General features: G+C 44.6%; 1 protein-coding gene across 12 annotated transcripts in view; it reads left to right on the top strand.

The window, feature by feature from the left end:
• KTN1 (kinectin 1) overlaps window positions 1-23683 on the top strand; it is a 78423-nt gene that overhangs the window by 45679 nt on the left and 9061 nt on the right. For 6 of the 12 annotated variants that reach the window (XM_038137815.1, XM_038137816.1, XM_038137823.1 and 3 more), the window contains 24 exons: window positions 2063-2131; window positions 3180-3214; window positions 3343-3433; window positions 4774-4842; window positions 6132-6169; window positions 6796-6886; window positions 7049-7117; window positions 8641-8678; window positions 9138-9228; window positions 9332-9409; window positions 10281-10318; window positions 10997-11087; window positions 11219-11287; window positions 11654-11691; window positions 12600-12690; window positions 14613-14699; window positions 16518-16607; window positions 17604-17684; window positions 18280-18369; window positions 18453-18545; window positions 20051-20122; window positions 20564-20647; window positions 20876-20959; window positions 23205-23288. In XM_038137815.1, coding sequence (XP_037993743.1) covers window positions 2063-2131; window positions 3180-3214; window positions 3343-3433; window positions 4774-4842; window positions 6132-6169; window positions 6796-6886; window positions 7049-7117; window positions 8641-8678; window positions 9138-9228; window positions 9332-9409; window positions 10281-10318; window positions 10997-11087; window positions 11219-11287; window positions 11654-11691; window positions 12600-12690; window positions 14613-14699; window positions 16518-16607; window positions 17604-17684; window positions 18280-18369; window positions 18453-18545; window positions 20051-20122; window positions 20564-20647; window positions 20876-20959; window positions 23205-23288 — 1761 coding nt within the window. The remainder of the gene's footprint in view (window positions 1-2062; window positions 2132-3179; window positions 3215-3342; window positions 3434-4773; window positions 4843-6131; window positions 6170-6795; window positions 6887-7048; window positions 7118-8640; window positions 8679-9137; window positions 9229-9331; window positions 9410-10280; window positions 10319-10996; window positions 11088-11218; window positions 11288-11653; window positions 11692-12599; window positions 12691-14612; window positions 14700-16517; window positions 16608-17603; window positions 17685-18279; window positions 18370-18452; window positions 18546-20050; window positions 20123-20563; window positions 20648-20875; window positions 20960-23204; window positions 23289-23683) is intronic. The other 6 variants (XM_038137819.1, XM_038137822.1, XM_038137821.1 and 3 more) reach the window with 6 other exon arrangements.

The raw sequence follows: 23683 nt of genomic DNA, 5'->3' as shown, positions 1-23683 counted from the left end.
ACACAAGTTAAATGCAGTGTCTGACTTGTGGAGAGAGAGGGCTTTGAATTCTGCAAGAGGAGGTTGGACAGTAAAAACTGTTGTGATTTCCCTGCATTCCACCTGCAAATGTGCCTTTCAAGGCCTTGGTGCTTTTGTTTGGAGCCTTTGTTGCTTGGATTATCACGCCAAGCCTCTGTTTTCTGTCAGGCAGATGTGAAAATGCTTATTTTAACCCTGCCTCTTTCCACATTTTCTCATAAGGCTGCAGCTCAACTGCAGAAGCTTTTGTTCCGACATCTGGGGTCTGCACAGCAAAGCTGCTGCTTGTTTCTGGGTGGTGTGTGCAGAGAGCAGCTTAATTCCTCCTTGCCCTCTGCCACCTTGGCCTTTTTCTTCTTGAACCTGGGCTGTTAGAAACAGAGAGAGAGGTGCTGACTCCATCTCTTTAACTCCTTTAAAGCCTGTGGTGGGTGCTGCTGCTCCTCGGATGTTTCTGGTGTGAGGTCAGTCCCTCTGAAGCTGCCACTGTCACCTTGGTGAGTTTGCTAGTGAGGAACAGAGCGAGTGGGCAGTGGCAGAGGCAGGATGCTTTTGTAGGAGAAGCCTCTGGAGTCTCCTGGGGCTCTTTGAAGCAGGTAGTAAACTCGAACCTTGTATTTAAGTGACATTTTCAAAGAGGTTTTGATGAGAATCCCTTGCCAAGGCTCTGTAGTTTCTCTAAGCTGTCAGAGGAGAAGAGGGAAGAAGTTTGTTCAATTAATGAAATAGGAAACAAAGTACAATTTCAGTTGATTTTTGGGATAAAGCTGTTGACTCACTCTTGTGTGCTGGGTCACAGGTGCCTAACCAGTGTGGAAAGGGGAGTGGGAAGAGGTGGCAGGCTGAGGGAAGGGGGCAAGTCTCAAGTTAGTGCCACTCTCGGGGCTTTGTGTGGTGGAACATTATAAATGGTAGGTGAGGTGAAAATGAATGTGAGAAGGAATAGGAGCATCCTTTCAGTGTGATGGTTTCTGTAGTAACTGTTTCCAGGAAAAAGGCCTTAGAGGTGTTGTGAATGGTTATGTGCTGTAATCAGTTCAGTGCTAAAGTAATGGCAAAAATCACCTGAAGGCAGTTCCAGCAGTTCTTGGGAGGTGAATAGAGAGCTGAATGCAGATCATCAGCATCGTGATGGTGCAGAAATCCACAGTGTGCTCTCAGCATGAAGATGATGTGCACTGCTGCTGTCTCCTTCCTCCTCTCTTTGATCCCAAACAGAAACCAGACCAGTGCTGTTCTAAATGCTTCCACCTAAGGAAGTGCTGCTTTTTTCCCAGGCACATGAAAGAGGGAAAAGCCAGGTTCAAAACAGAGCAATGCATTTAATCCTCACTCTTGCTGTCCTTTCCTGCTTGTGTTTTCCCTGTAAAATTCTGGGACTGGAGTGCAGAGCACATGTCCTGCTTTTCACTTTTGTAAAGCACCAAGCAGGTCTTTAAAAAGACAAAAAGCAATAATAGAGGAGGATTTAAAAACACTGTCTGTTATGGGCTGCTGTGACCATTGTATGGAGCAGGAATGCAGGAGGAGAGGCAGAGTCTGTTTGTCCTCCCCATCCACCTCTTCCCAGCCTTCAGTGGGACCAGGTGTGGGAGCTGTGCAAACCTCTCTGCTGCTGCACTGCCAAGTCCTTGCTGTGCTCTGAGGCAGCTGAAGGGAACTCAGAAAGGGGATCTTGGATGATTTGCTTCACCAGATGAGGGTTTTGTAAGAGGCAGTTATTAAATCTTGACACGTTGCTGGTGCTGCTCTAGGAGGAAAATGTGGTTTTTCTGAGCTTCTCACATTTGGTACTGTCTGATTCTCTGCCAGGGAATAAAGATGGTAACAGCTGAATTTCTCATGGGACATAAGGACAATACTTTTGTCCTTAATACAGAAAAGCAAGACAGAGAAGGAAAGGACTCTTTGTAGTCTTGAAGCTTCCAAAGAACTCTCTGTAATGACTTCTGTGCTATTTAATTGTCTCTTTGCCATTATGGAAAAGCTGTATTTAGGCTCTGCAGTTCTGAACTGATAAAATGCCTCAATTTTCTTCCAGGTTCTGAAGGATCAAAACACAGCTCTGCAAGCTGAAGTTCAGAAGCTGCAGACTCTCCTGTCTGAGCAGGTACAGCCAGTGTTTGCTGAGCTTTTATCAAATATCTTCTGTACTTTTCATTTCTTCAGTTTTTTTTTCTTAACCTGGCTGTAGGCTGAGCTGGTTGATGTCAAAACCTGATGCTTATTTAGGTATTTTCTCTTCTGTGGAGGGTCAAATAAGGCAGTTGTGACTGTCTTGTAGACCTAGTCAGGAGTGTCCAAACAAAATCTGGGGTTTTTTTCCACTCCTGAAGACTCATATAGCTTAACACAAGCAAGACCTTATTTCTGTAACCACTCTGACCCTTGGAAGGAGAAAAATCTTTACATTGTGATGTCTTTTGCCTCCTCTTCTGTATTTGTGCCCATGGCTCACCTGCTGCAGCCAGACTGGTGCTCACAGGATGCTGCAGGTTCAAAGCTGTTGTGTTGTTCAGCTCCATCTCCTTTGGGATCTTCTCTGGGAGATCCCATATGAACATCCCTGACTGTACACATTGTGGAATGAGAAAACTTCTGAAACACTGGGAAAAGACTGGCAGGACAGGCAACTTTTCCTTATTCCTGCTAGTCAGGACTGCCTTCTGGAGCTGCTCCCTTTCCCCTGGTGGAGAACCAGATCTGCAGGCACTGCTCCCCTGGCTCTGGCTGGTCTGGTGTCCTGTCTGAAGGACTGCAGGGGATTTTGCTTGCAAGCTGGTTTATGTTTCCCGTCTGGTCTCTCACAGTGTGGTGTTGAGGAATCATAAATGTTCTGCTGAGTGAGCCTCAGGTGGAGCTTGTGGTTCTGATAAATACTCAAAAGAGGCAGATTTTTCAGGTACTGAGCTGGCTGCAAGTCCAGCAGTGTAGAACCATCAAGGCATTTGGGCTGGATCTGTCCCTCCCCTGAAAGACTGATTTTTTTTTCCAGCATCACTATTAGACACATATGCCATGAGGACTTTCTCTCATTACTTTGTTTTCCATTCTGGATTAATGTTGTAACCAAGCTTCTGGTTAAGTTGGTGCTTTCCAATTATTTGTTTTTTAAATCCCAAACCATTAATGATGGCTCTATTTTTTTTTCTTCATAGACAAACAAAGACTTGATAGAGCAGATGGAAAAAAGGTAAGAAACTTTGTTTTGAATCAGAAGCTAAAATAAAGATTTTGGTGGCAGCAAGGTTGCTGTTGATAACTAACTGCCTTCAAAGTTAAATTCTCTTTTTTTATAAATTTTCACTCTTGCTTTTTCAGCATGAGAGAGAGGGATGATAAAATCAAGACAGTTGAAGAGCTGCTTGAGGCAGGACTCATCCAGGTGGCTACTAAAGAGGAGGAGCTGAAGGTAAAATCCCTCTTACTGTCTTTTGATGGGGAAATAGAAATTAAGTGCTCTTGTGCAAAGTGAATGTTGGAGTGCTCATAGTTCAGTGTGAATTCCTTCTGAATAGGAAAAGCACCTTGTGGAGATGAGGTTAAAACCTTTTCTGTAAGACAGACTAAGCATGAGCATCAGTGGGGTAGAATAAATGCTTCTCTCTGCTTAGTCTAGGGCAGATGTTGCTGAAATGCCCTTTGGAATAATGGGAATATATTTCTAGAGCTGTACATTTGATTTAATCCCCAACAAACCTCCCTTTAGGAAAGGGTGTTTTGTAAAAACTTGGTATTATAAAACACCAGTTTTTTTTTTGGTCTTAATTGATAATCTGAAGGGTTAAGTGGATTATGAACTAATGACATTTCTGGGATGGTGATAAAGTTATTTCCTTCCTATTTATTTATAAAGAAGGCAGTGATGAGAAGCCTGGAGAGGCAGTACAGAAGTCCTTGTTTTGAGCTGGTTCTTGCTGGGAAGCTGTGTTCACCTGGGCACAGCCAAGACAATGTTCCCTTTCTTAAGGTGCCTGAATTCCAGGGGCATTGCTGCCACCCCTGTGCTGGGGAGGGGTTGTAAACCCAGAGGTTACTGAGCAGCCAAAGCTGTGAGCACACCATGGACTCCTTTAGGCTGAAAAACCCTCTGAAACCAAGTCCAGCTATCCCCAGCACTGCCAAACCACCTCCCCAAGTGCCACACCCAATGGCTTTTAAATCCCTCCAGGGATGGTGGTATTTTGCAAGTTATTTGTATGAAATAATATTTTACAAATTTTTAAATAATACTGACAGCGATGTTTAGATTATGTGATTTTCATTCTTGTAGTGCTGTTCTGTACAAAGGCATCTTTGAATTCTTACATATTTTGGATGTTATTATTGACTCCACAGTAGGATCTAGACTGTTAAAGCCCATGGTGTTATATAATTTTTATTTGTGTTCCCAGAGTGGTGGGAAGCCTGTCTGTGGGAGAATCCCACTATTATGCAAATACAAAGAAATAAATGGGCTGTCCAAAAGATGGGCTGTGACATGATTTGTTGCCTTTGTTTTTCTGACCTCTCTGCTCAGTTACAGCATTCCCACCTTGCCCTAATTTCCTATAAATTGGTGTCCACTCCAAGTTATCCATGGTGAATAATTAGTGTGTTGAATACTTTGGCTCCAACACCTGCAGAGGGGGGTCTCTTCCAGACTTTCAAAGTCTTTCACTTAACTCTAAAAGAAATTACTTTTCTGTCAAGCTTAACACTTTTTTTCCCCCACAAATGAGGCTTTCATTATCTCTGTGTCTGCTTTCAAAGGCCCTGCGAACGGAAAATTCATCTCTGAGAAAAGAACTTCAAAGCCTGCAAATTCAGCAATCGGAGCAGGTAGGACTTTTCATCTGAAACTTTTATTACACCTAAACTAAATCTGAAAGAATCTTGCTGTGGTTGCAGAAGTCAAGGGAAGAAGGTGGAGATGCCTTTGAAGCCTGTTGGCAAAGCATCCTGTTTTCTTTCAGCGTTGGTCTGGGAGCTGATGCCTCTGTCAAATCTTTCCTTTGCAGAAGTGTCAGAAGCAGGGCAGATGTTCAGCATCCAGTCAGGGCTGCCTGGGCTTGGTTTAGTTTGAGGGCAGCTAGGTTGGTGAGGGGCTTGGAACACAATGTGAGGAATGCTGAGGGAGCTGGGGGTGCTCAGCCTGGAGAGAAGGAGACCCAGGGGTGCCCACGTCACTCTCTGCAGCTCCTGAAAGGTGCCTGTGCTCAGGGGGGGTTGGGCTCTCTCCAGGCAGCACTGACAGAAGCAGAGGACACAGTCTCAAGCTGCACCAAGGGAAATACAGGTTGGATATCAGGAAAAAGTTTTTCACACAAAGAGTGATAAAGTTCTGGAATGGCTGCCCGGGGAGGTGGTGGAGTCACCATCCCTGGGTGTGTTTAACAAAGCCTGGATGTGGCACTGGCTGCCAGGGTTGAGTTGAGCTGTTGGGGCTGGGTTGGACTGGATGATCTTGAAGGTCTCTCCCAACCCAGTAATTCTGTGATTCTGTGAGTTTGCCGTGCTCTGAAATGGCTGTGGAGCTCCTTTTGCAGAAGCCTGGAGCAGCAGGCATGGCTGGCAGGCAGCTTGTGCTGCCTCAGCTTCACGATGAATGTTTGAGCTTCCCAGTGTCAATCCACACTCTGCAGGTGTCACTTGTCCCCCTTCTCCTTGTGTCTGCTCAGTGACACTGTCACGGTGTTGTCACTTCTGATGTGCTGATCAGGAAGTGCCTTTCCCTGACATCCAGCTCTGCTCGCACACCTCAGGAGGGCAATTAGTTCCTAGAAAATCATGTGTGGAAGAGGGGAGGCACAGTGACCCTGTAGAGATGAGCAGTAGTGTCAGTATTAAAGGGCAGCTGATGAAATGATGGTCCTGAACCTCACCCTCTCCTGGTGAAGGTGGTGTGGGTTTGCTTTTGTTTTCCTGGAACTTGCAGCAAGCTTATTATTACTGGTTTGCCAGGAGCTGGAGACTAATTTTCTCACAGGCAGCCAGATAAATAAAATATTAGGCTGCTACACAGTTCATCCAGTGCCAGAGAGCTCCAGTTCTCTATTCTCACCCCTCAACATTCACAGATTGTTTTGCTCTGTTCTGTTTTTCCTAAGATGAAGCTCTGTTTTTCACAGGTTTCCTTCCAATCATTGGTGGAGGAACTGCAGAAAGTGTAAGTTAGTGCACAGATTTAATTTCTGATTAATTCTCTCTGTCTTTATTCCATGACTACAAGTGTATTGCTTCCCTGAAATGATTGGCTTTTGGCTGGGTAAAGTGTGTGTGTGTGGCAGGAAGCATTTCCATTTTTGAAACATGTCACACCAGATCAATACCTGCTGAAAATCCAGTTGCTGCTCTGCTAAGCAGTTAATTTCATAAACCTGGCTTTGACTAGGTGAGCAATTGCTCTGATTTGTCAGATGTTAATTTTTTTTTCAATAGGCACTTGAAAAGGAGTGGGATTGTCCCCCGTGTGTTTTAAGTTGTTAAATACTTTGCTGGAGTATCCAGTGAAGGCTGATTTTAAGTGTGTGTCATTCCAGGCACTCTTGATATCTTAATTTGCATTTTTTGACTGTAGTAGTATTGATTTAGCATGTGAACTGCTGGTCATATAAAGCCAGCTGATTCTGCACTAGCCCCAGTCTTATTCTCTCTGTTTGTTCCTCCTGCCTGGTCCCACTGTGGATCCCTGAGGCTGGTGATGGGATGTGATGTGATAGCAGAACCAAATTTTATTTGCTTGAGCAGCGCATTTTTTTCAGCCAGCTTTTGTTGTTTCTCTGCTTTTTTAAGGATCCACGAGAAGGATGGAAAAATAAAATCAGTGGAAGAACTCCTACAAGCTGAAATCCTAAAAGTAGCAAGCAAGGAGAAGACTGTTCAGGTATCCCTGTGCAATCCCTGCAATTCCTTTGTGTGTTGATGCCACAGCCACATTTGTCTGTTTTACTGCATGGCATTCTACAGTGATCAATCTGTAGCATCCATTTTTGTGGCGTTTTTGTGTTTCCATTGTCCAACCCTGTCTTGTTTTGTCATTGAAAAGGCTTTGACACAGGAAATAGAGGCTCTGAAAGAAGAAGTAGGAAATTCCCAGCTTGAGATGGAAAAACAGGTAAAATACTTTAGTGGCAGCAGTGTGAACCAGCCTTGCCTTGGATGTGCTGCTCACTCGTTTCTGTTCTAGTGTGTTCTGTTTCACTGCTGAATGTCCTTGGGTAAGGAACTTGTTCATGCTGGAGCTACACTGTTCTTGGGTATAAAGCCATAAAAATGTAGGATAACTAATGCTGTCCTTCAGAACCCACACACCTCTGGAAGCCTGAGCTTTTTGGGCTGTTAGTATGAAATTTGGCAAGAATTGCTCTAGCTTAATGCCTTGCAACATCAGCTCTGCCTGGACACACTGTCCCTGTAGTAAACACGAAACCCTGGGGCATCCCTGGGGGCTGGCAACTTGGAAATCTCAAGTGCTGAAGTTATTGCTCCTGTTGGCCTTTCTGTGTTGCTGCAGCAATACTACAGGCCCAGATAGTATCTGGTTTCCAGGTAAACCCACAACTGTTTTTTTTTTCCCCAGTGCCCAAAAAGAGTTCAGTCTTGGCACAGTCAGTTTTACTTTAGCTGTCAGGAATGCAGGGATGGAGGAGAATGGGCTTTTTTGGCATGATTGCTGTCTGGCATCCAAAGCAAGGGAAGCCCACGTTTCCTTAGGGAGCCCATTCTGCAGGCAGCTCAATCCATTGTGCTGTCAGGAAGTGTGCTTGTTTGTGTGGGTTGTGTTTTTGGTCTGCACTCTTTTCAGTCCCTTTAGCTGCATTCCAACATGTCAGCCCCTTCTCAGTGTTAGACTTTTGTCCTTTTTAGGCAAAGCTTCACAGAACGTGTTTCCGTCTTGGGCTTTTCCTCCAAAGCAAATTTCCAGGAACTGGGGGAGTTATTTGTGTGTATTTCCTTCCCCGGAACTGTCAGAGCCCAGAAAAAAAAAATGCAGTTTAGGTTTGCTGTTTCTGGAATGCTCTGTGAGGGATGCTTGCTCCAAAGGTGATGTATCTGTGCACTCTTTGGTCTCCTGCAAGCAGAAGAGAGATTTTTGGGAATGTCTGAAACTCCTGCCGTGTTGTGGTAGAGGATTGACAGGTAACCACTGTCAGGCTTTCACACAGCATTCAAAAGTAACATTCTCACCAAATTTTACATCTCCAATCCATATTCAGCCTTAGAATGGGAATTTAAGGGAGTGCTGACTTTTCAGAGAGCACCCAAAAAGCACTTCCTTGTGCAAAGGTCTCAATGGCCAGGGATGGTCTCTGGTTGGAGCTGCAGTTGTCAGTGAGCTGGTGGTCACGGTCACTCTCTGCTTCTTCCTCTGTGTCTCCTGTGGGCCTGCTTGTTGTTCCCATTTGCACTGTTCCCTTTGCTGCTCTGGAATTCACATTTTAAATGTGGGGAATGTAAATAGTTGGAGACACTTGGTGCCTTGTAATTAAAAAAAGTTCATTTATGCTTACTGCAGTAAATGGTGCCTCTTTTGAAAATGTCTGATAGTTTTTCCCTGTGTTTCTTCTTAGAGCAATTTTTAGCATTTGTGTGCCTTTTCCATGTGCATTGAACTGAACTGCTGATTATTTTCTTTAGGTGACAATAACATCACAAGTCAAAGAACTTCAGACTCTGTAAGTGCAGTTGTTAATTCTGGTCTGCCCCGTGCACCCCTTACTGACCCCTTCAATTCAAGTCAGGATGGAGGGATGTAGGCAAGGCGTAGAGGAAAACCTGCTTTGCTAACTCCTGAGCTGTAGGGGTGGGGAAATGATCAGTCCCTTGTATCCCCAGCTGGGGAGGGGCAGGGAAGTGTTTTTGGATGAGGGGGGAGCACATATGTGAAACCCCTGCAATGTGTCAGCACAGTTTGCTTTCACCTAATGAGCAGTGCCACTGATCAAGGGCATCTCCTGCTAACCCAGGCTGAAGTGGAAGTGCTCACACCTTGGTTTTTAGTAGGTGAATTGTGCATCTGCCTTTGATCACAGATGTTGCTTTTGTTAGGTGCTGCAAAGCGTAGGATGTTTTATTTTCAGATGGATGAGAGAGCAAAGGGTTTATGCTGTGTTTGTCTGTGTTCAATGGCACAGGTTGAAGGGGAAGGAAAAGCAGGTGAAAACCATGGAGGCCTTACTGGAAGAGAAGGAGAAAGAGATTGTTAGGAAAGGAGAATGTCTGCAGGTAAGCTGCTTTAATATTCTGAAGGGAAAGAAGTTCTGTTGCAGCATGTCTGGCTGGGAAAAATAAAGCCACACTTCTAACTTTGCTTTTTATCTATCCAAAGGGTCAGAAGGATACAATTGCACAATTAACCAGTAAAGTTCAGGAGCTGGAACAGCAGAACCTGCAACAACTCCAACAGGTACAGCCTGCAGAGTGGATGTGGTTTGGGAGTGCTGCTCGGTTGAACAGGAAGCTGTTTTTTCTCCCCTACCTCACACAAAGAATTTGCATTGGCTTCAACTTAGAGATGTTTTAAATCCAACTTGACTGATCTGTTTATAATGCAGAGAGCCCACTAGTTCAGCTGTGTTCATCCAGAACAGGTTTTACATGGCTGGCAAGTTCTGGGAGGTTTTAACTGGGATGATACTGCGCATAAAGAGGAGCTTTGGTGGTCTGAAAGCCTTGGAGCTCACAGACAGTCCCAGCTGTGTCCCAGCCATCTCCTTGCCAGGCTGAAGCAGCATCTCTGCAGGGCTCTGGTCATGCAGGAGCTTTGGCTGTAACTGAATGTAGCAGCATCTCTTGAAGTGGTCAGGCTGTGCTGTGGCTCCTTCCTGCCTTTCCCTGGGGCTGGAATATTTTGGCTTTTGATTTCCTGCACTGGACTTGAGAGCAGACAACTGGACAACCTCGAAGCCAGGTGTTACTTAATGGAAGAATTTTTCCAATAAGGTGGTGTTCTGGCTCAGTTTGGATTTTTGTTGATGGTAAAAGGAGGAGACTGAGTTGGACTTTTATTTTGGGTGGATGTCTAGACACAGGCATTTATCCCAGGGGAAAGATGGAATGGAGAGCAATTGGCTGGTGTGAAGTTTGGGATGCTTGGTGTAAGCTGTTTCTGAAATCCATTATGTGATTAGATATTCTTGGAGCAATGCCTGATGCAAAATTCCTGGTATTTCTTTGGCAAGTGTCTTGCAAGCTGTGTGTTGCCCCTTCTCGTGCAAAGAACTGCTGTTCATTTGAAAACTGTGCCATCAAAATGAGACTGGGAATTACTTTTTCAGGTACCTGCTGCATCCCAAGTCCAGGACATGGAGAACCTGTGAGTATGCAGAGTAGCAGCTCCTCAAGTGCCTGCTGGGAATATGCATTGAGTTTATCTTCAGCTGGAATGTTTGAATTGCTGTCAGGAATTTCATGGGCTTTGCTAAAACAAGCTGTTAGTGCTTGTGGCTGCTGCCATGCCTGGTGTCCCTGCCCTGAGCTGTGCTGCTCTCACACTGGGAATGTGCACCCAGGGCTCTATTAACCAGTGGAACTGCTGCTGCTTCTCCTGTCTGGTGCTAATTCCTCCTGCTGTTCAGCGTGTTGGAGGGTTGCAGTGCCCGTGGCTCAGTCGGTAGCAGCAGTGAACAGATCTGGTTTGTGCCATTTTCAGGCTGAGATGCAATTGCCAATTCCCAAGCTCCTGTTTTATGGAGAAATGCTGCCAGGCTTTCCTCTGCTTTGTCTGGCTGCTCCAAGTCAGAGGAAGGTTTTATGAGACTGTGCCAGAAAGGGTTCTGTCTGCAAAGCAGCTCCTGGGACGTGCTGCTGTCCCAGCAGAGCTCTGGTACAGCCTGCGTGTGGAACCTGAGGCAGCCCCAACACACAAAATGTGTTTATCTTCTGCTGCACAAACTGCCCCAGTTTGAGTGGCTGTCCCTTTTTTAGCATAAATTCTTTAGCAATTTTTCCCCTACTTTAACCCTTTCTCCTTACTTTCTAAACATCTCTGCAGGTTGAAAGGGGAAGAAGAACAAATGAAGAAGTTGAAAGCTATGGTGGAAGAAAAAGAGAGAGAAATTGCAAACCAAGTAAAACAGTTACAGGTAAAGTTTTGATAGAAACACCTTGTCTTGAGGAGTGTGTATATCTATATACACACACAAAGTATGTGTATGTGAGTGTGTATCTCTATAGATATATTATATCTCTATTTATACATTTTTTCTTTTAACAGGATGTGCAAAAAGAAAATGAATCTTTCAAAGCTCAAATACAAGAATTAAAGCAGGAGAACTGCAAACAGGTACAGCTTCCAATAGCACTGTTACTGAGAGAAGTCAAAAGTGAGTGAGTGGTGGTGGCTTGCATGGATGGCATGGAAAACCAGGAGTTGTACTGCCCATGGAAATCCAGGGACACCTTTGGGGTTGAGTTGTGCTGAGCCAGCTTTTCTGGCTGTTGCATCTGTTCCTGCTTCCTTTTATCATATGGATTTGCAGCCTTGTGCTCCTTCTTATGCCTGCTGTGTTCCTGGCCAGAGGAGGCTACACAGGATTCCCTCAAAGGCCCAGAGTGCAGCTTTCTGGTGTTGCAGCAGTGCCTGGTGAACAAGGCACATCCTGCTCTTTGCTGCTGCTCTGCTCCTAACACATCTCTGATCTCTTTGTAGGCGTCTCTGGCTGTCCAAAGTGAGGAGCTTCTGCAAGTGTGAGTACTGCCAGGTTGTTGAATGCATTAGAGAATTGATTCAGTTCACTTAATTGCTCAGGAAATGTAGAAATAAAAGCCAAACGTACCATATCAGAGGATGTGAAGTGGCCAGTAAAAAAGAAATAAATTAAATTACTGTCTAATAGAAGTTGAGCACGGGAGTTCTGCTCAGAGTGCTAATCCTCAGGTGTAATCTCCTGCAGACAGACAGTGCTGGCAGTGTGTTGTGCCCACCATAGAAGCAAGCCTTGATTGATGTTATTTTGAATGCATGCCAGCTCAGCTTATGGCTGAAGAGTTAAATGCTGGTGTTTCAAGCAAAAGTGACAGGCTTTTTTTCTTGGAACTTCAGCTTAGGAGAGGGTTGTTCCTATTACAAAATCATCTGGAAATCTCTTCCAGGGAAAACCTCAGGGGTAAAAGTGTGTTACAATGTGGGGCTGAAGCACATTAAATAACTGTGTGGAAGCTAATGCTATATTGTGCTAAGCAAATTGCCACTGTCATGCATTTTTGGCTGGCTGAATTATTTGTCTTTCAAGTTAAATGACTTACAAATTGTGGATTAGGTGCCTGAAAGGGAACAGTGCCTGTTCTGTGGTGTTGTACTGGCGTGGGCTGGCTGACTCTACCCTCAGCTAATGTGTTGCCTTTCCATGGCCCTGCTAAATGTGTGCAGATGCCTGTTGTAGGCAAACACCAGCTTTACAATGGGTTTGCTCAGGCTGAGTGGTGCAGGGAGCAGTGGGAAGCAGGCGATGCTGCCAAGTCAGTGAAAACAGCTTTTCAGAGAGAGCTGAAAAGGGAAGGGAAGGCAAGTTAGTGTGTGGGAAAGAGTGTCAGTGCTTCACTGGGAATTTCTTCAATGTCTCCTGACTTGTTTGTGGTTCCCTTTGTTAATTCAGGGTTGCAGGCAAAGAGAAGGAAATTGCCAATCTCCAGAGCGAGCTCGCCTCTCAGAAAAATGCTTTTGAGCAGCAGAGGAAAAAGAACAACGTAAGGAAATTCTTCCCCCACCACTCCAGAAAACCCCCCAAAACAACCAAACCTGTGTTCCCAGCACTCCTTGAGGCCTGGGGCATTTTGCAGAGAGTGTTTCTGACAGCTGTGTTGTGTCCCTGGGTGCTCCTTTCCTCTTGGGAGTGACTCAGCACACCTGACTTCACTGCTCAGAGTTGTGCCAGCTCCTGGACAATTTGTTGATTGGATGAGAGGAAGGAGCCTTGCTAGGGGACACATCCTACAGCAAGCTCTTGGATTTGGATTCAAACCTGGTTAACCCTGTTCAGAAACATGTCCTTTGCCAAGGGCGGGGAGGGTGGGAGGAGGAAAGGTGCTGTGCTCTGACAGAGTTCTGGTCCTTGTGTGGGGGCATGGGGCAGGCATTACCTTCAGGGGGCTCAGATCTGGCTCTTGCCATTCCTAAGAGTGGCTAATCCTGATTTTCCAAAGGAACTGAAGGACTGAGCCTTCCTGCACAACAGCTGCTGATGGTGCAGTCTGGGTTCTTTGTAGGTGGAATTAAAGATGGTATCTTCCATCACAGAGCTGTGGAGTTACTTCCTTGTAATGCATTACCTGTGCAGGGCAGGGGAGTGTTATCTTTTAAGTTATATGGAAGAAAGTTAAAATACTAAATGTTTATCTCACCTGTCTCTCCTTGATACCCTGTAAAATCCAATGAATACCAGGCAATAAGCTTTATTTCCTGATAGTCAAGCAATCTAAGGAAAATACTGAGAACTTTTGAGCAAGGAGTGCTGTTTAAGAGCTGTAATAAAGTAGAGAGAAAGAGGCTAAGTAGTCTCAGCAGACAGATAAGCTGGAAAGGTAGAACAGAAGGTTTGTTTCCTGCAGATTCACGAGGTTCTCAATACCCTTTGTGCTGCAGGCAAAGTCTGGCTGCTCCTAAAAGCAGACCAGGCCTGTAGGTCCCCGCTTTTTCTCAGTTTTATCCAATGTTGTGTTTCTATCCTGTGAACAGCCCTTAGGATTGTGGGCTAATGGAAGTGGTAAAGTAAAACTGGTGTAGGTGCTTGCTAGGCTTTTGATGAATTTAAAATGCAACCTCTTCAAAATAACCCTTTGCTAAAGGAGATTTGCTCTGAGGGTTGGAAGAAATGAAATCTAAATCCCAAGCACTGTAATCTCCTTGCTGCAAGGCCCCACCATCCTTCAGAAGAGCTGTGAGGCTGCTCTTAGAAGAGCTCTCAGGCTCTCACTGATCGTGTTGACATCTTGTGGAGTACACGTTTGATGACCTCGCCAAGAAAGACACAGGAGGGTGGCACCGTGGCCTTCCCACGTGGATCTGGGATGTGCTCACCTCTGCTGAAATCCCAGAGCCTCCCAGGAGGGCTGCTGAGCACCAAACCAGTTCTCTGTGGGTGCAGTGGAGAGAGCTGCAAACCCTGAGCTGTGCGTTCCCCAAATCGGCGCCGGGGTTTGGGCTGAGGTCTGGTTGCAGGATCAGGGGCATAAATGTGCACACCTCCATGTCTCCTGGGTCCATGCTGGGTTCTGCACTGCAACATGCCTAACACTCTGTTGTGTAATCTGTGGTTTGGTGTCTGTGTTCCTCACTACTTTTGAAAACTTCCCTCTTTCTTCTTACAAGTGCAGTCAAAGTGTGGGGTCGCTGTAGCGATAACGCTCTGCAGTAACACTTGCATCAGTTTTGGACACGGGGGCAGGTTGGGCAGAAATTGGCATTTTTCCCCCCCCACTTTTCATTCAGACTCTTTGAACATCACACTTGTTTTTGCTAGTGTATGTCATACTCCCCAGCAAAATCACCTTGCAGTAACCAGCATTTAAATGCAAATGGTGGAATGTAATGCGAAATATTTCTCTGAAGTAAAAGCACAAACAGTTTGAATATTGGCTGAACTGAAATCATTCTTTCTAAAAATGATTAGGACCTTCGGGAGAAAAACTGGGAAGCAATGGAAGCATTGGCATCAACTGAAAAATTGCTGCAGGACAAAGTGAACAAGACTGCCAAGGTTGTAATGTTGACTGCTAGAAATGATGCGTTAAGCTAGAAGCAGATCTGCAGCTGGTTCTTTAAGTGAAATGGAGACATTTAACTTTTACTGCAGTTTAAGTATAACCTCTTCTGAGTGATCATTCATATACTTTCACCTCTGCTTCTTCCTGTTGTCTTTAGGTTGTTTGGTTTTTTTTTTTTTTTAATGGTTAGTTTGTGGGCATGCTGACTTTTGATTTCTGTTTGCATAATTGTTAGAGCTGTCGTGAATTGGTTTGGATTTGTGGGGAGCTTCAGAAAAGCTGTGCTGGTGAGCAGCCTGCTTTCTTCTACTGCCCTTTGGCTGTGCTTGAACAAATCTGTTGGACTTGGGAAGAACCAGGACTAAATTGTTATTATTAAAAAAATCTGGGAGCTTCTCACCACAGCTGTGAATTTCCTCCTTGAAGGCACGTGAAGCTTGACAGGAAACATTGGACCAATGTTCAAAATGATCCGGGATGTGAATTGCTCTGACAGGAGCTTGTGTTTGCCATGGGCCTGATTCAGTGTTCATTGCCACTGTGCAGAACTCAAAAAAAAAAAAAAAATAAAGTAATCCAATTAACCCTAAGAGCAGCAGTCAGGCAGCCAGGAGCAGAGGAGCTCTGGTTTGGGGTTGTGTGTCTGTTTTGGAGCCGTCTCCGCTCTGCGCTGGCAGGAGCCTGTCCCTGCTCTCGCTGTGTGCTAATGCTTGCCTGCTTTCTCCTGCAGCTGGAAGACTTCAGCAAACAGCCTTTGCCCCTTCATGGTGGCTCCTAAATTGCTGCCAACTAACACACAGCACAGCCTCACCACCTAATGTCTCCTGTCTGTTTCTGTCTCTGGATCTCAACCTGCTCACGCCACCGATCCCTTGCAGCAGAGGAACTCAGAGCAGCCAGGCAGCAGCACTGATGTCAAAGGGAAAACAATCCCAAATTATCAGTCAAGGATTTTGGCTGAAAGCTGCCCTTCTGTGCAGCCTTTCAGGCCTTGCACATTTGAGTTCAAGTGGGAGCCTGAGTGTTGTATGGCTAAACTAACCCAATCTGCCACAAGCACAGCAAGCACGTGTCCTGTGGCTGCTCTGCTTTTAGTGTTTAATACATGGAAGGACAGATCTGTGGTGCCTGTGCCTCTGGGGATTTATATTTGCAGAGCACTAACAAAAAACACCTGGAGATTGTCACACAGCTCTAATAATTATCTCCCATTGCATCCAGGGTTGGGAAAAGAGGATGTAAGTGGCTTCCTCTTAAGTATTTAAAAGTAATGTTTAAAAGTCTTACTTTCTTGGCCTGGTTCAAATGTGCATTAACACAAAGTTTCCTTTTGATTTTAATTCTCTGTTTCCAAAGTGATGACATTATCTTACAGTGATTTTTTTCACACCTAAAATTATCTTAAATGTACAGATTAGAAAATAAAAATAGTCGATTGACTAAACTATTTGATTTTGATCTCACTTAACTTGAGTGGCAGGGCTGGTATGATCTGTGGATGCTGTTACTCAGCACAGTGCAGTTTGTGTTGTGGACAAGTGAACAATGGTGTAATTTCTGTACAAACAGGCTAGATTGGAGGAGAACTTAAGAAAATAAAAGCTTAAGTGAGAGCAAATGCAAAGGCCAAATTCTGAAGCAATTTGGTGCCCATTTCTGAAGCAATTTACTGCAATTTTAGAGACTATAGCTCCTTTCTCACTTAGAAAAGGACTTCCTGGGTTAAGTAAATTGCTGTAGGCAGAGGAGAGGCTGTTGCCAGGTCGGTGAGCCTGGTGCCCAATGTCACCTGTGCCTTCCTCTTGCTTTAGGAGAAGCAGCAGCACTTGGAAGCTGCCGAGGTGGAGACGCGCCAGCTCCTCCAGAAGCTCTTCCCCAAAGTCTCTCTTCCTTCCAACATGGTAAGAGAAGTGGATCTTCTTAACGTCCTGCTGGGGTCAGGGAGCTCTGCTCCTGCTGGGCTGGGCAGTCCTGCAGTGTTTCCTCACAGCTCCTGTGTCCCAAGGTTTTTGCAGTGGGGTGAGAGTGTCTCTTGCTGGTGATGCCTGTACTTGCACAGGGAAGCAAAGATGTGGATGGGTTGCTTCAAGAAGTGTTAAAAGAGCAAAGTGAAACTTATTATCTTGTGGTTTTTATGCCCCAACATCTGATTTACCTGTCTGTGTTACGCTGTGATGGTAAATTTTCAGGGGTGGATGAAGGCTGCTGTGTTTGCTCGCTGCCTGGCACAATGGGGATCTCTGTATTCCCAGCCTTTCCAGAGGAGCTGCAATGCCTCAGTGACAGTTAATACAATTTAGGGGGGTTTGTTTTGTTCCCAAGCACTGATTTCCAATTTTATATTTTTGGTGGCTTTCAGTGATTTGCAGGGAAAATGCCCTGGGTTCATGGGGTTCAGATGGGGTGAATAACATCAAGTGAGTCTGGAAACATGGGTGCATTTCATTGATAACCCCCAGAGGTTTTGAATATCATATTTAAAATTGTTCCAAATGTGCTAAAGTAAGTGTCCTGATAAAAGGACTTTCTGTAAGGTTATAAAACAACCTTCTTAGAGTTATACAGCATCTGCTTGAATGCTCAGGGATTTGGGGAAAGATTCTTTGAATCTTCAAATGCTTATGCAGAGCCCTGACACTTGCAGGGAGTCCTCTGTCAGCCAGCTGCATTTCAGCTCATCCAGGCCCCCCTGAACTGTGTGTGTGTCTCATCACCTCGTGCTCCTGGGCTGCTGCCAGCTGTGTGTGGCACTGGCTGAACAACAACCATGGGGCTGTGTGTGAGCTCCAGGGACTTGGGGCACTGGGACACAGCTCCCTCAGCATTGGGGAGGCAAATGTCCTGAGGAGAGCTCTCCTGAGGTTGTTCTCAGCCTTAACCGAATGATTTCCCAACAGAGCCACAGTGAATGGATATGTGGGTTTGAAAAGATGGCTAAAGAATACCTAAGAGAGGCTTCAGGATCTGAAGATGTCAAGGTAGGCACAAAAGATGGACAGCTGATGTGTGGCATAATGGATTTGTCCAGTATAAATCTTACAAATTGTGCTGTGGGTTGGGAAGTTCAGGTTCTCAGACAAGTCACAAGAAAATTCTTTTATATTACTTCTGGAATGGTTTGGGTTAAAGATCATCCAGTTCCAGCCCCCCTGCCTTGGCCAGGGATGCCACTCACTAGACCAGGCTCTTCAAGCCTCATCCAGCCTGGCCTTGAACACTGCCAGAGATGACTCAGCCACAGCTTCTCTGGGCAACCTGCTGTTCAGATATTCAGAAATGGATTTGCATCTTTGCTAAGTACCTTGTGGAATTGTGAGTTGATGAAATTGAAAATCCCCATTCTCTTATTTTAAGTAATGGGGTTTTTTTTACAGTATCTCAAAGTTTGTGACTGAGTATTGAGAGTTGTAGGTGAACACTGCACTCTCTGTTGTTTTTTCTTGGAAAGACAGGACTGCCCAGGAGTGATGAATAGTTGCTTGTTGCAGGAGTTTGCTTGTTGCAATAAGATGACTAGAACTGAAATCCCTCCACTGAGATGTGACTCTTGTGGTGCCTTTCCTCCTTTGCCAGGCGATGGAGCAGAAGTTGAAGGAGGCTGAGGAAATGCACATCCTGCTGCAGCTGGAGTGTGAGAAATACAAATCTGTTCTGGCAGAGACAGTAAGTGGGATGCCTGCTCACCTCTGTGATGTTCCAGCTGCCTTTCTTCTGCTCTGAGCTTTCAAATCCCTCTCTCTTCTTAGGAGGGGATTTTACAAAGGCTACAGAGGAGCGTGGAAGAGGAAGAAAGCAAATGGAAGATAAAAGTTGAAGAATCACAGAAGGAACTTAAACAGGTATTTCTGAAGTTGGTTTTTTTTTTCCTCAGCAGCCAGGCAGGCTCTGCTGGAAGTCACAGAGGGTGTCTGAGCTCTGTGAAGGCAGGTGTGGAACAGCCCTGGCTGCCTGGTTTGATGTGTGCAGGACCAGGGGATGAAAAAGGTGAAGCTTGCAACAAGTATAATAGGAATGATTCCTCATATCAGTGGTGTTCTGGTGCTCTGATACTTTGCTTCATGTAAAGACTGGATTTTCACTTCTGAAGGAATGTATTTCCAATGAGGAGACTGAAAAATGGAGGAATTGTTGATATCTTTAGATTTATGTCACTATTTCTGTTGCCATTTTGACAGAAGCAAGAAAATTAAACAGCACAGGTATCAAGTCTTTGACCATTATGATAAATCTGTGTCACAGTCACAGAATGGTTTGGGCTGGAAGGACCTTAAAGCTCATCCAGTTCCACCCCCTGCCATGGCAGGGACACCTTCCACTATCCCAGGGTGCCCCAAGCCCTGTCCAGCCTGGCCTTGGACAATTCCAGGGATGGGGAGTCCTTTGCAGATGCTGCAGGAAGCAGCCAAATAATAAATAATAAATAAATACTAATATTAATGCTGATGGGATAGTTAGCCAAAGATTGACTGTACAAGTGTCCCATTAATGTGCCCAGGAATATGTATTTTTTTGATCCTGGTAACTTGGACTCTGTTTTTATTGAGCACATAGGGTTTTTGAGTATATTTTTGAGCAGATATGGACTCTTTGTGCTCAAATTGAGGTATCATAGAATCATAACAGTTTTCTGAAAGCTGTTAAAGTGCTGCTCAATCCATTATGGTCAACTAATTACACTTGAAATTGCCTGCACAGCTTTCCTTTTAGGAAGACTCTGTTGATAGCAAAAGTGGGAAGAAAAAGGGCTTTTATGTTTATTTTCTAATCTAGAATAAAGTAGGTCAAACAGCTTTTTTTTAAAAAAAGTAATTTCTAAAGTATCTCTGCTTAGTAAATTTGAGTGCCGCTGTGTGAGCCTGGCAGCAAACAGATGATTTATAAACATCTTGTTTGAGGGGCTTATAAAGGCTGTCAGATCTGGAACTATAGATGTGCTGCCATCTGCTGCACTTAACACAGCCCCAAAAAAGGCTGAAAATGCTGGGTTTGGGTATGTGGATGGTGAGTACTCCCAGTCTGGGAAGGGTATTTTCCTTACTATGGCTAATGGACAGCTGGATTCGTGCTTAAATCCCAAATCTTTCAGGCACGTGGGCTCTAAGTATGTCACAGAACTTGGGCTGGGAAATAGGTAGGAATGGTGTAGACTCAGTAAATTGAATTATTTGAGTGAGAATCTTATTTTATTCAGCCACTCTGCTTTCATCCCTAATATTTTTAGGATTAAATACTTAGATATTTAGGATAAAATATTATAGATAATTTCTACAACCTTGTGTATTGATGCACAGTTTGTCTCTAGACCAACCCAACTAAATATCTTTATTTTTCCCCCAAACTGCAGATGCGTTCCGTGGTCACTTCTTTGCAGCACGAGGTGGAGAGGTTAAAGGAAGAAAACAAAGAAGTTGAAACTGTAGGTGCAGGTGGTTTTTCTTCCTGTCTTTGAGGCTTTGTGTTGTTGAAACACAATTTAGGCTCTGGCTGTAAATCTGAACTTCTCCCAGCCTGAGCTGCAGTTTAACCTGAGCCTTTGGGGCAGGTTTTTAAAAGGCAGAGAAGCTGGAAAGTTGTTCTGGTTTTTACTTCTGTACTCACCCACTGGGGCTCTTTCTTGGGAGACTGAGCAGTTCACTGCTTGTTGACAATCATGGGCTTGCTTCTTTCTCTTTTTATCTGATTTTTGATGTTTAAATCTGCAATCTGATGTTTAAATCTGTGCAGTCGCTGGGCTTGAAATGCTCTCTGAACATCATGGAATATTTGATAGAAATTTACAGCCAATTATAAATCAAGCAAATGATGCTGCAAAAAAACAGTAGAAACATCTGTTTTAACTCTGTTTTTCTGTTTCTAGCTTAAAAAAGAGAGAGAACATTTGGAAAGTGAACTAGAAAAGGCAGAAATAGAACGATCTACTTATGTTTCAGAAGTCAGAGAGGTAAACATAATTGTCCAAGCTGTACTTTTTTTTGTCCAAGCTGTACTTTTTTTTTTTTTTTTTTCTTTTGGTTACCAGTTGGCTGGCAAACTAACCTAGTGCTTAGCCCCTGTGGCTGAGGAGTTTGTGTGCTTGTGACCTTAGGGTAGAGCAGCACACTAATAAACTGAGCAGAAGAGAACGGGCATACTAAGGAGACAAATCCTAAAACTCTAAACTTCATTTCAGCTCAAAGATCTCTTGACTGAATTGCAGAAAAAACTTGATGATTCATATTCTGAAGCAGTAAGACAGAATGAAGAGTTAAATTTGGTAAGAAGCTTGTTGGGCACAAACGAGGCTCCCAGCATACGTCTGAAGCGGAGACTTATTTCAAATCCTGTCTGTTCTGCTAACCTCTTCAGCCTGATATTTTTGTCCATTGAAATCATTTATGTAGTCTGACTTTTACAATTTGTCTCTTTTCTCTGCTCCTAACAATAGCATGTCTGGTTCTTAAGACTTTTTCCCAAAGTCTGTAAGACTTTCATTCCTGAAACTTCTTGAGAAGATTTGCAGTGTAGGCACAAGCAAATGTAATGTCCTTGGAGCAACAAAAGTGGTGCTCTCATCAGTTTAACTGGAGGATTATTCTCCTCTGGTGAGTTTTTTCCTCCAAAGCTTTTGAGGATGCAGCAGTGGTATCCATGCTCTGACTGTGCAGAGCCTTTTCCATCCTGCTCTGTATGAACAGAAATTCATTTGGCCAGACCCAAAGTTGGATGAATTCAGAGTATTCAGCCATTCAGCTGCTGACACCCTGCTGTGGCTGAATGGCTGTGCTGGCTTGGTGCTTGCATGTGTTCCAGCCTGTTTGGCTACAAATGCTTCCAGCCAATAATGCTCCTGTAGCAGCTTTCTCAAGAAGGACTTGGATTAACAGGATGGACCTAAGGATGCATGGTTTTCCACTTTGAGCCCTTTCCCTTCTCACTTGTTTCAGTGACCTGCTTTTTAAGGCTGCAGGAGCAGTCAGAGCCTTCCTCTGCTTGTGTTTGGCCAGTGCTTTCCTGCTTTTGAGCCAGAATTAGGGAAGGTTGTCCCTGTCACCGTGTCTGTGGGATGATGGGACAACCAGGCTCCTGCCAGTGATTTAACTGGGCTGAAATAGTTGATTTAGAAAAATCACCACCACCACAGTAACAATGTGCTTAAGTTAATGGTACACTAGCCTCAGCAAGCCAAGCCTCTCATTCTGAAAGCAAGGAAAATGGGAATTGAATGCATATCTGGGAGTTAATCAGTAAACACCAACCTCTTTGAGGCAACAATTTATTATGTCTTTGCCCAACAAAAGCTTAAAAAGCTGAGCTCCCTGCTAGGGCAGCTTGAGTGCCATGTGCTGGTGCTGTGCTGGTGGGAGTGTGAGGATGTGTTAAACATCCACCTCCAGGCAGCTGGCTCAGGAATGCTGTCCTGAGTGTGTGTGAGTGGCTGCTGCAGGAGGCTGAGGAGTAGAAATTGTGGGATTTCAGAATGGGTTCCCCCCTGTTTAAAAGGTAAGCAAGGAAGAAGTGAAACTGCAGAGGAGCTTCCTCAAGAAGTATAAACCCAGCTTTCACCAGCCCAGGTGCTCCAAAGGGGGAAGCCTTCCAAGGGTGAGACAAACACAACGTGTAGGTTTGGAGTCAGTAAAAATTCAGGGCTCTGAGTAGCCCATTGTTCCCTCCTTTAATCTCCTGCTGGCTTCCAGGAAGATTGACAGCAGGAATAGTGAACATTAGCACAGCACACTTCAGAGGCACAAATCCAACAAAATTGGCACTCGAGCTCCTTGTTAGCACTTCTGTTTGAGGCTCACGCCTCAAGTGCTCTGGCTGGTTGTGTGTGCTGTATTGAAGAGCAATCAAAATATCCTTTAAAAAACTGTGTATCCTTTGGAAAGGCTGCAGTTGAAGTACTGACTGCAGCCAGTACAAAGTATTCATCCCTCTTGACTGAAATAGTTCCACTATTTTGGATTGAATCTAAACACAATCGACAAGTTAATGTCCCCCTGTCAGTGATTCATGCCTTGATGTGCCATTAACAGACTGGTTAAGTCAACATAGTTGTAGTAAGTGGTGCTTTATTAAGATGATAAGTAGAGCTTTTTAGTTTATTCAGCAGTAGAAAGACTGTTTAGCCTGCTCTAGCAAGATGACAATCTTCATTTTTGCATATTTGCTGTGGATTAAGTTGGAGTCTGGGCTGACTCCCTTGATAAGGATGCTGGAGAGGCTGATGCTCCTCCTGGAATGGAGGTGCAAAGTTGAAACCACTCATAAGGAAGCCAATGCCAACCACATCGTTGTCTTCTGTAGTTTCCCTTCTTTACCTTTATCTTTACAGATGGAGTCTCTCTTCCTTGACTGTCCTGGTAAACCTCATCATACATGTCCACTAATCCACTGTGTGCAGTAATTGTTAGTAAATCTTACTCCCTTTGCAGTCCATGTGCACTGGGTTAATCCCTGGGACAGACAGAGGAGAGCTATGTGTGTGAGTGGAACTGATTTGCTTGGTTACTCTTTTGCAGCTGAAAACACAGCTAAATGAAACACTATCAAAACTCAAAGTTGATCAAAACGAGAGAGAAAAAGTAGCTGGTGACTTGCCCAAGGTAAGCAGAGACCCTTAGCAGTTGCACATATAAATGTTAGCAAAACCCCTCAATGTCTGTAGTTTTGCAGTGCTGGAAATGATGATTTGAAGGAACTTGATTGGAGCTGCCTGCCTGATGGGGTCTTGCTCCACTGGCTGGGACTGTAAGAGCTCTACCTGCATGTCAGAAATGCATGAAACTGCAGCTAAAATGCTAATGATCAAATGAAAGGATAAAACTGCAGCTAAAAGCTGTTTAATCATCCTTCTTGAAAACTCCCCTGTTCATGATCATTGGATGCCAAGAGACACAAATGGTGAATTGGGGCTGACAAATAATTCTTTATTTAAAAGAAACCCCAGCCTAACAAAAAGCCCCGCCTGTCGGAGCCCAGGACATCCCTCTGGGTGCCC

The sequence above is a fragment of the Motacilla alba genome, chromosome 5, assembly GCF_015832195.1.
Source record: "Motacilla alba alba isolate MOTALB_02 chromosome 5, Motacilla_alba_V1.0_pri, whole genome shotgun sequence".
NCBI classification, from domain to species: domain Eukaryota; kingdom Metazoa; phylum Chordata; class Aves; order Passeriformes; family Motacillidae; genus Motacilla; species Motacilla alba.
This window is presented reverse-complemented; position numbering and strand designations above follow the sequence as displayed.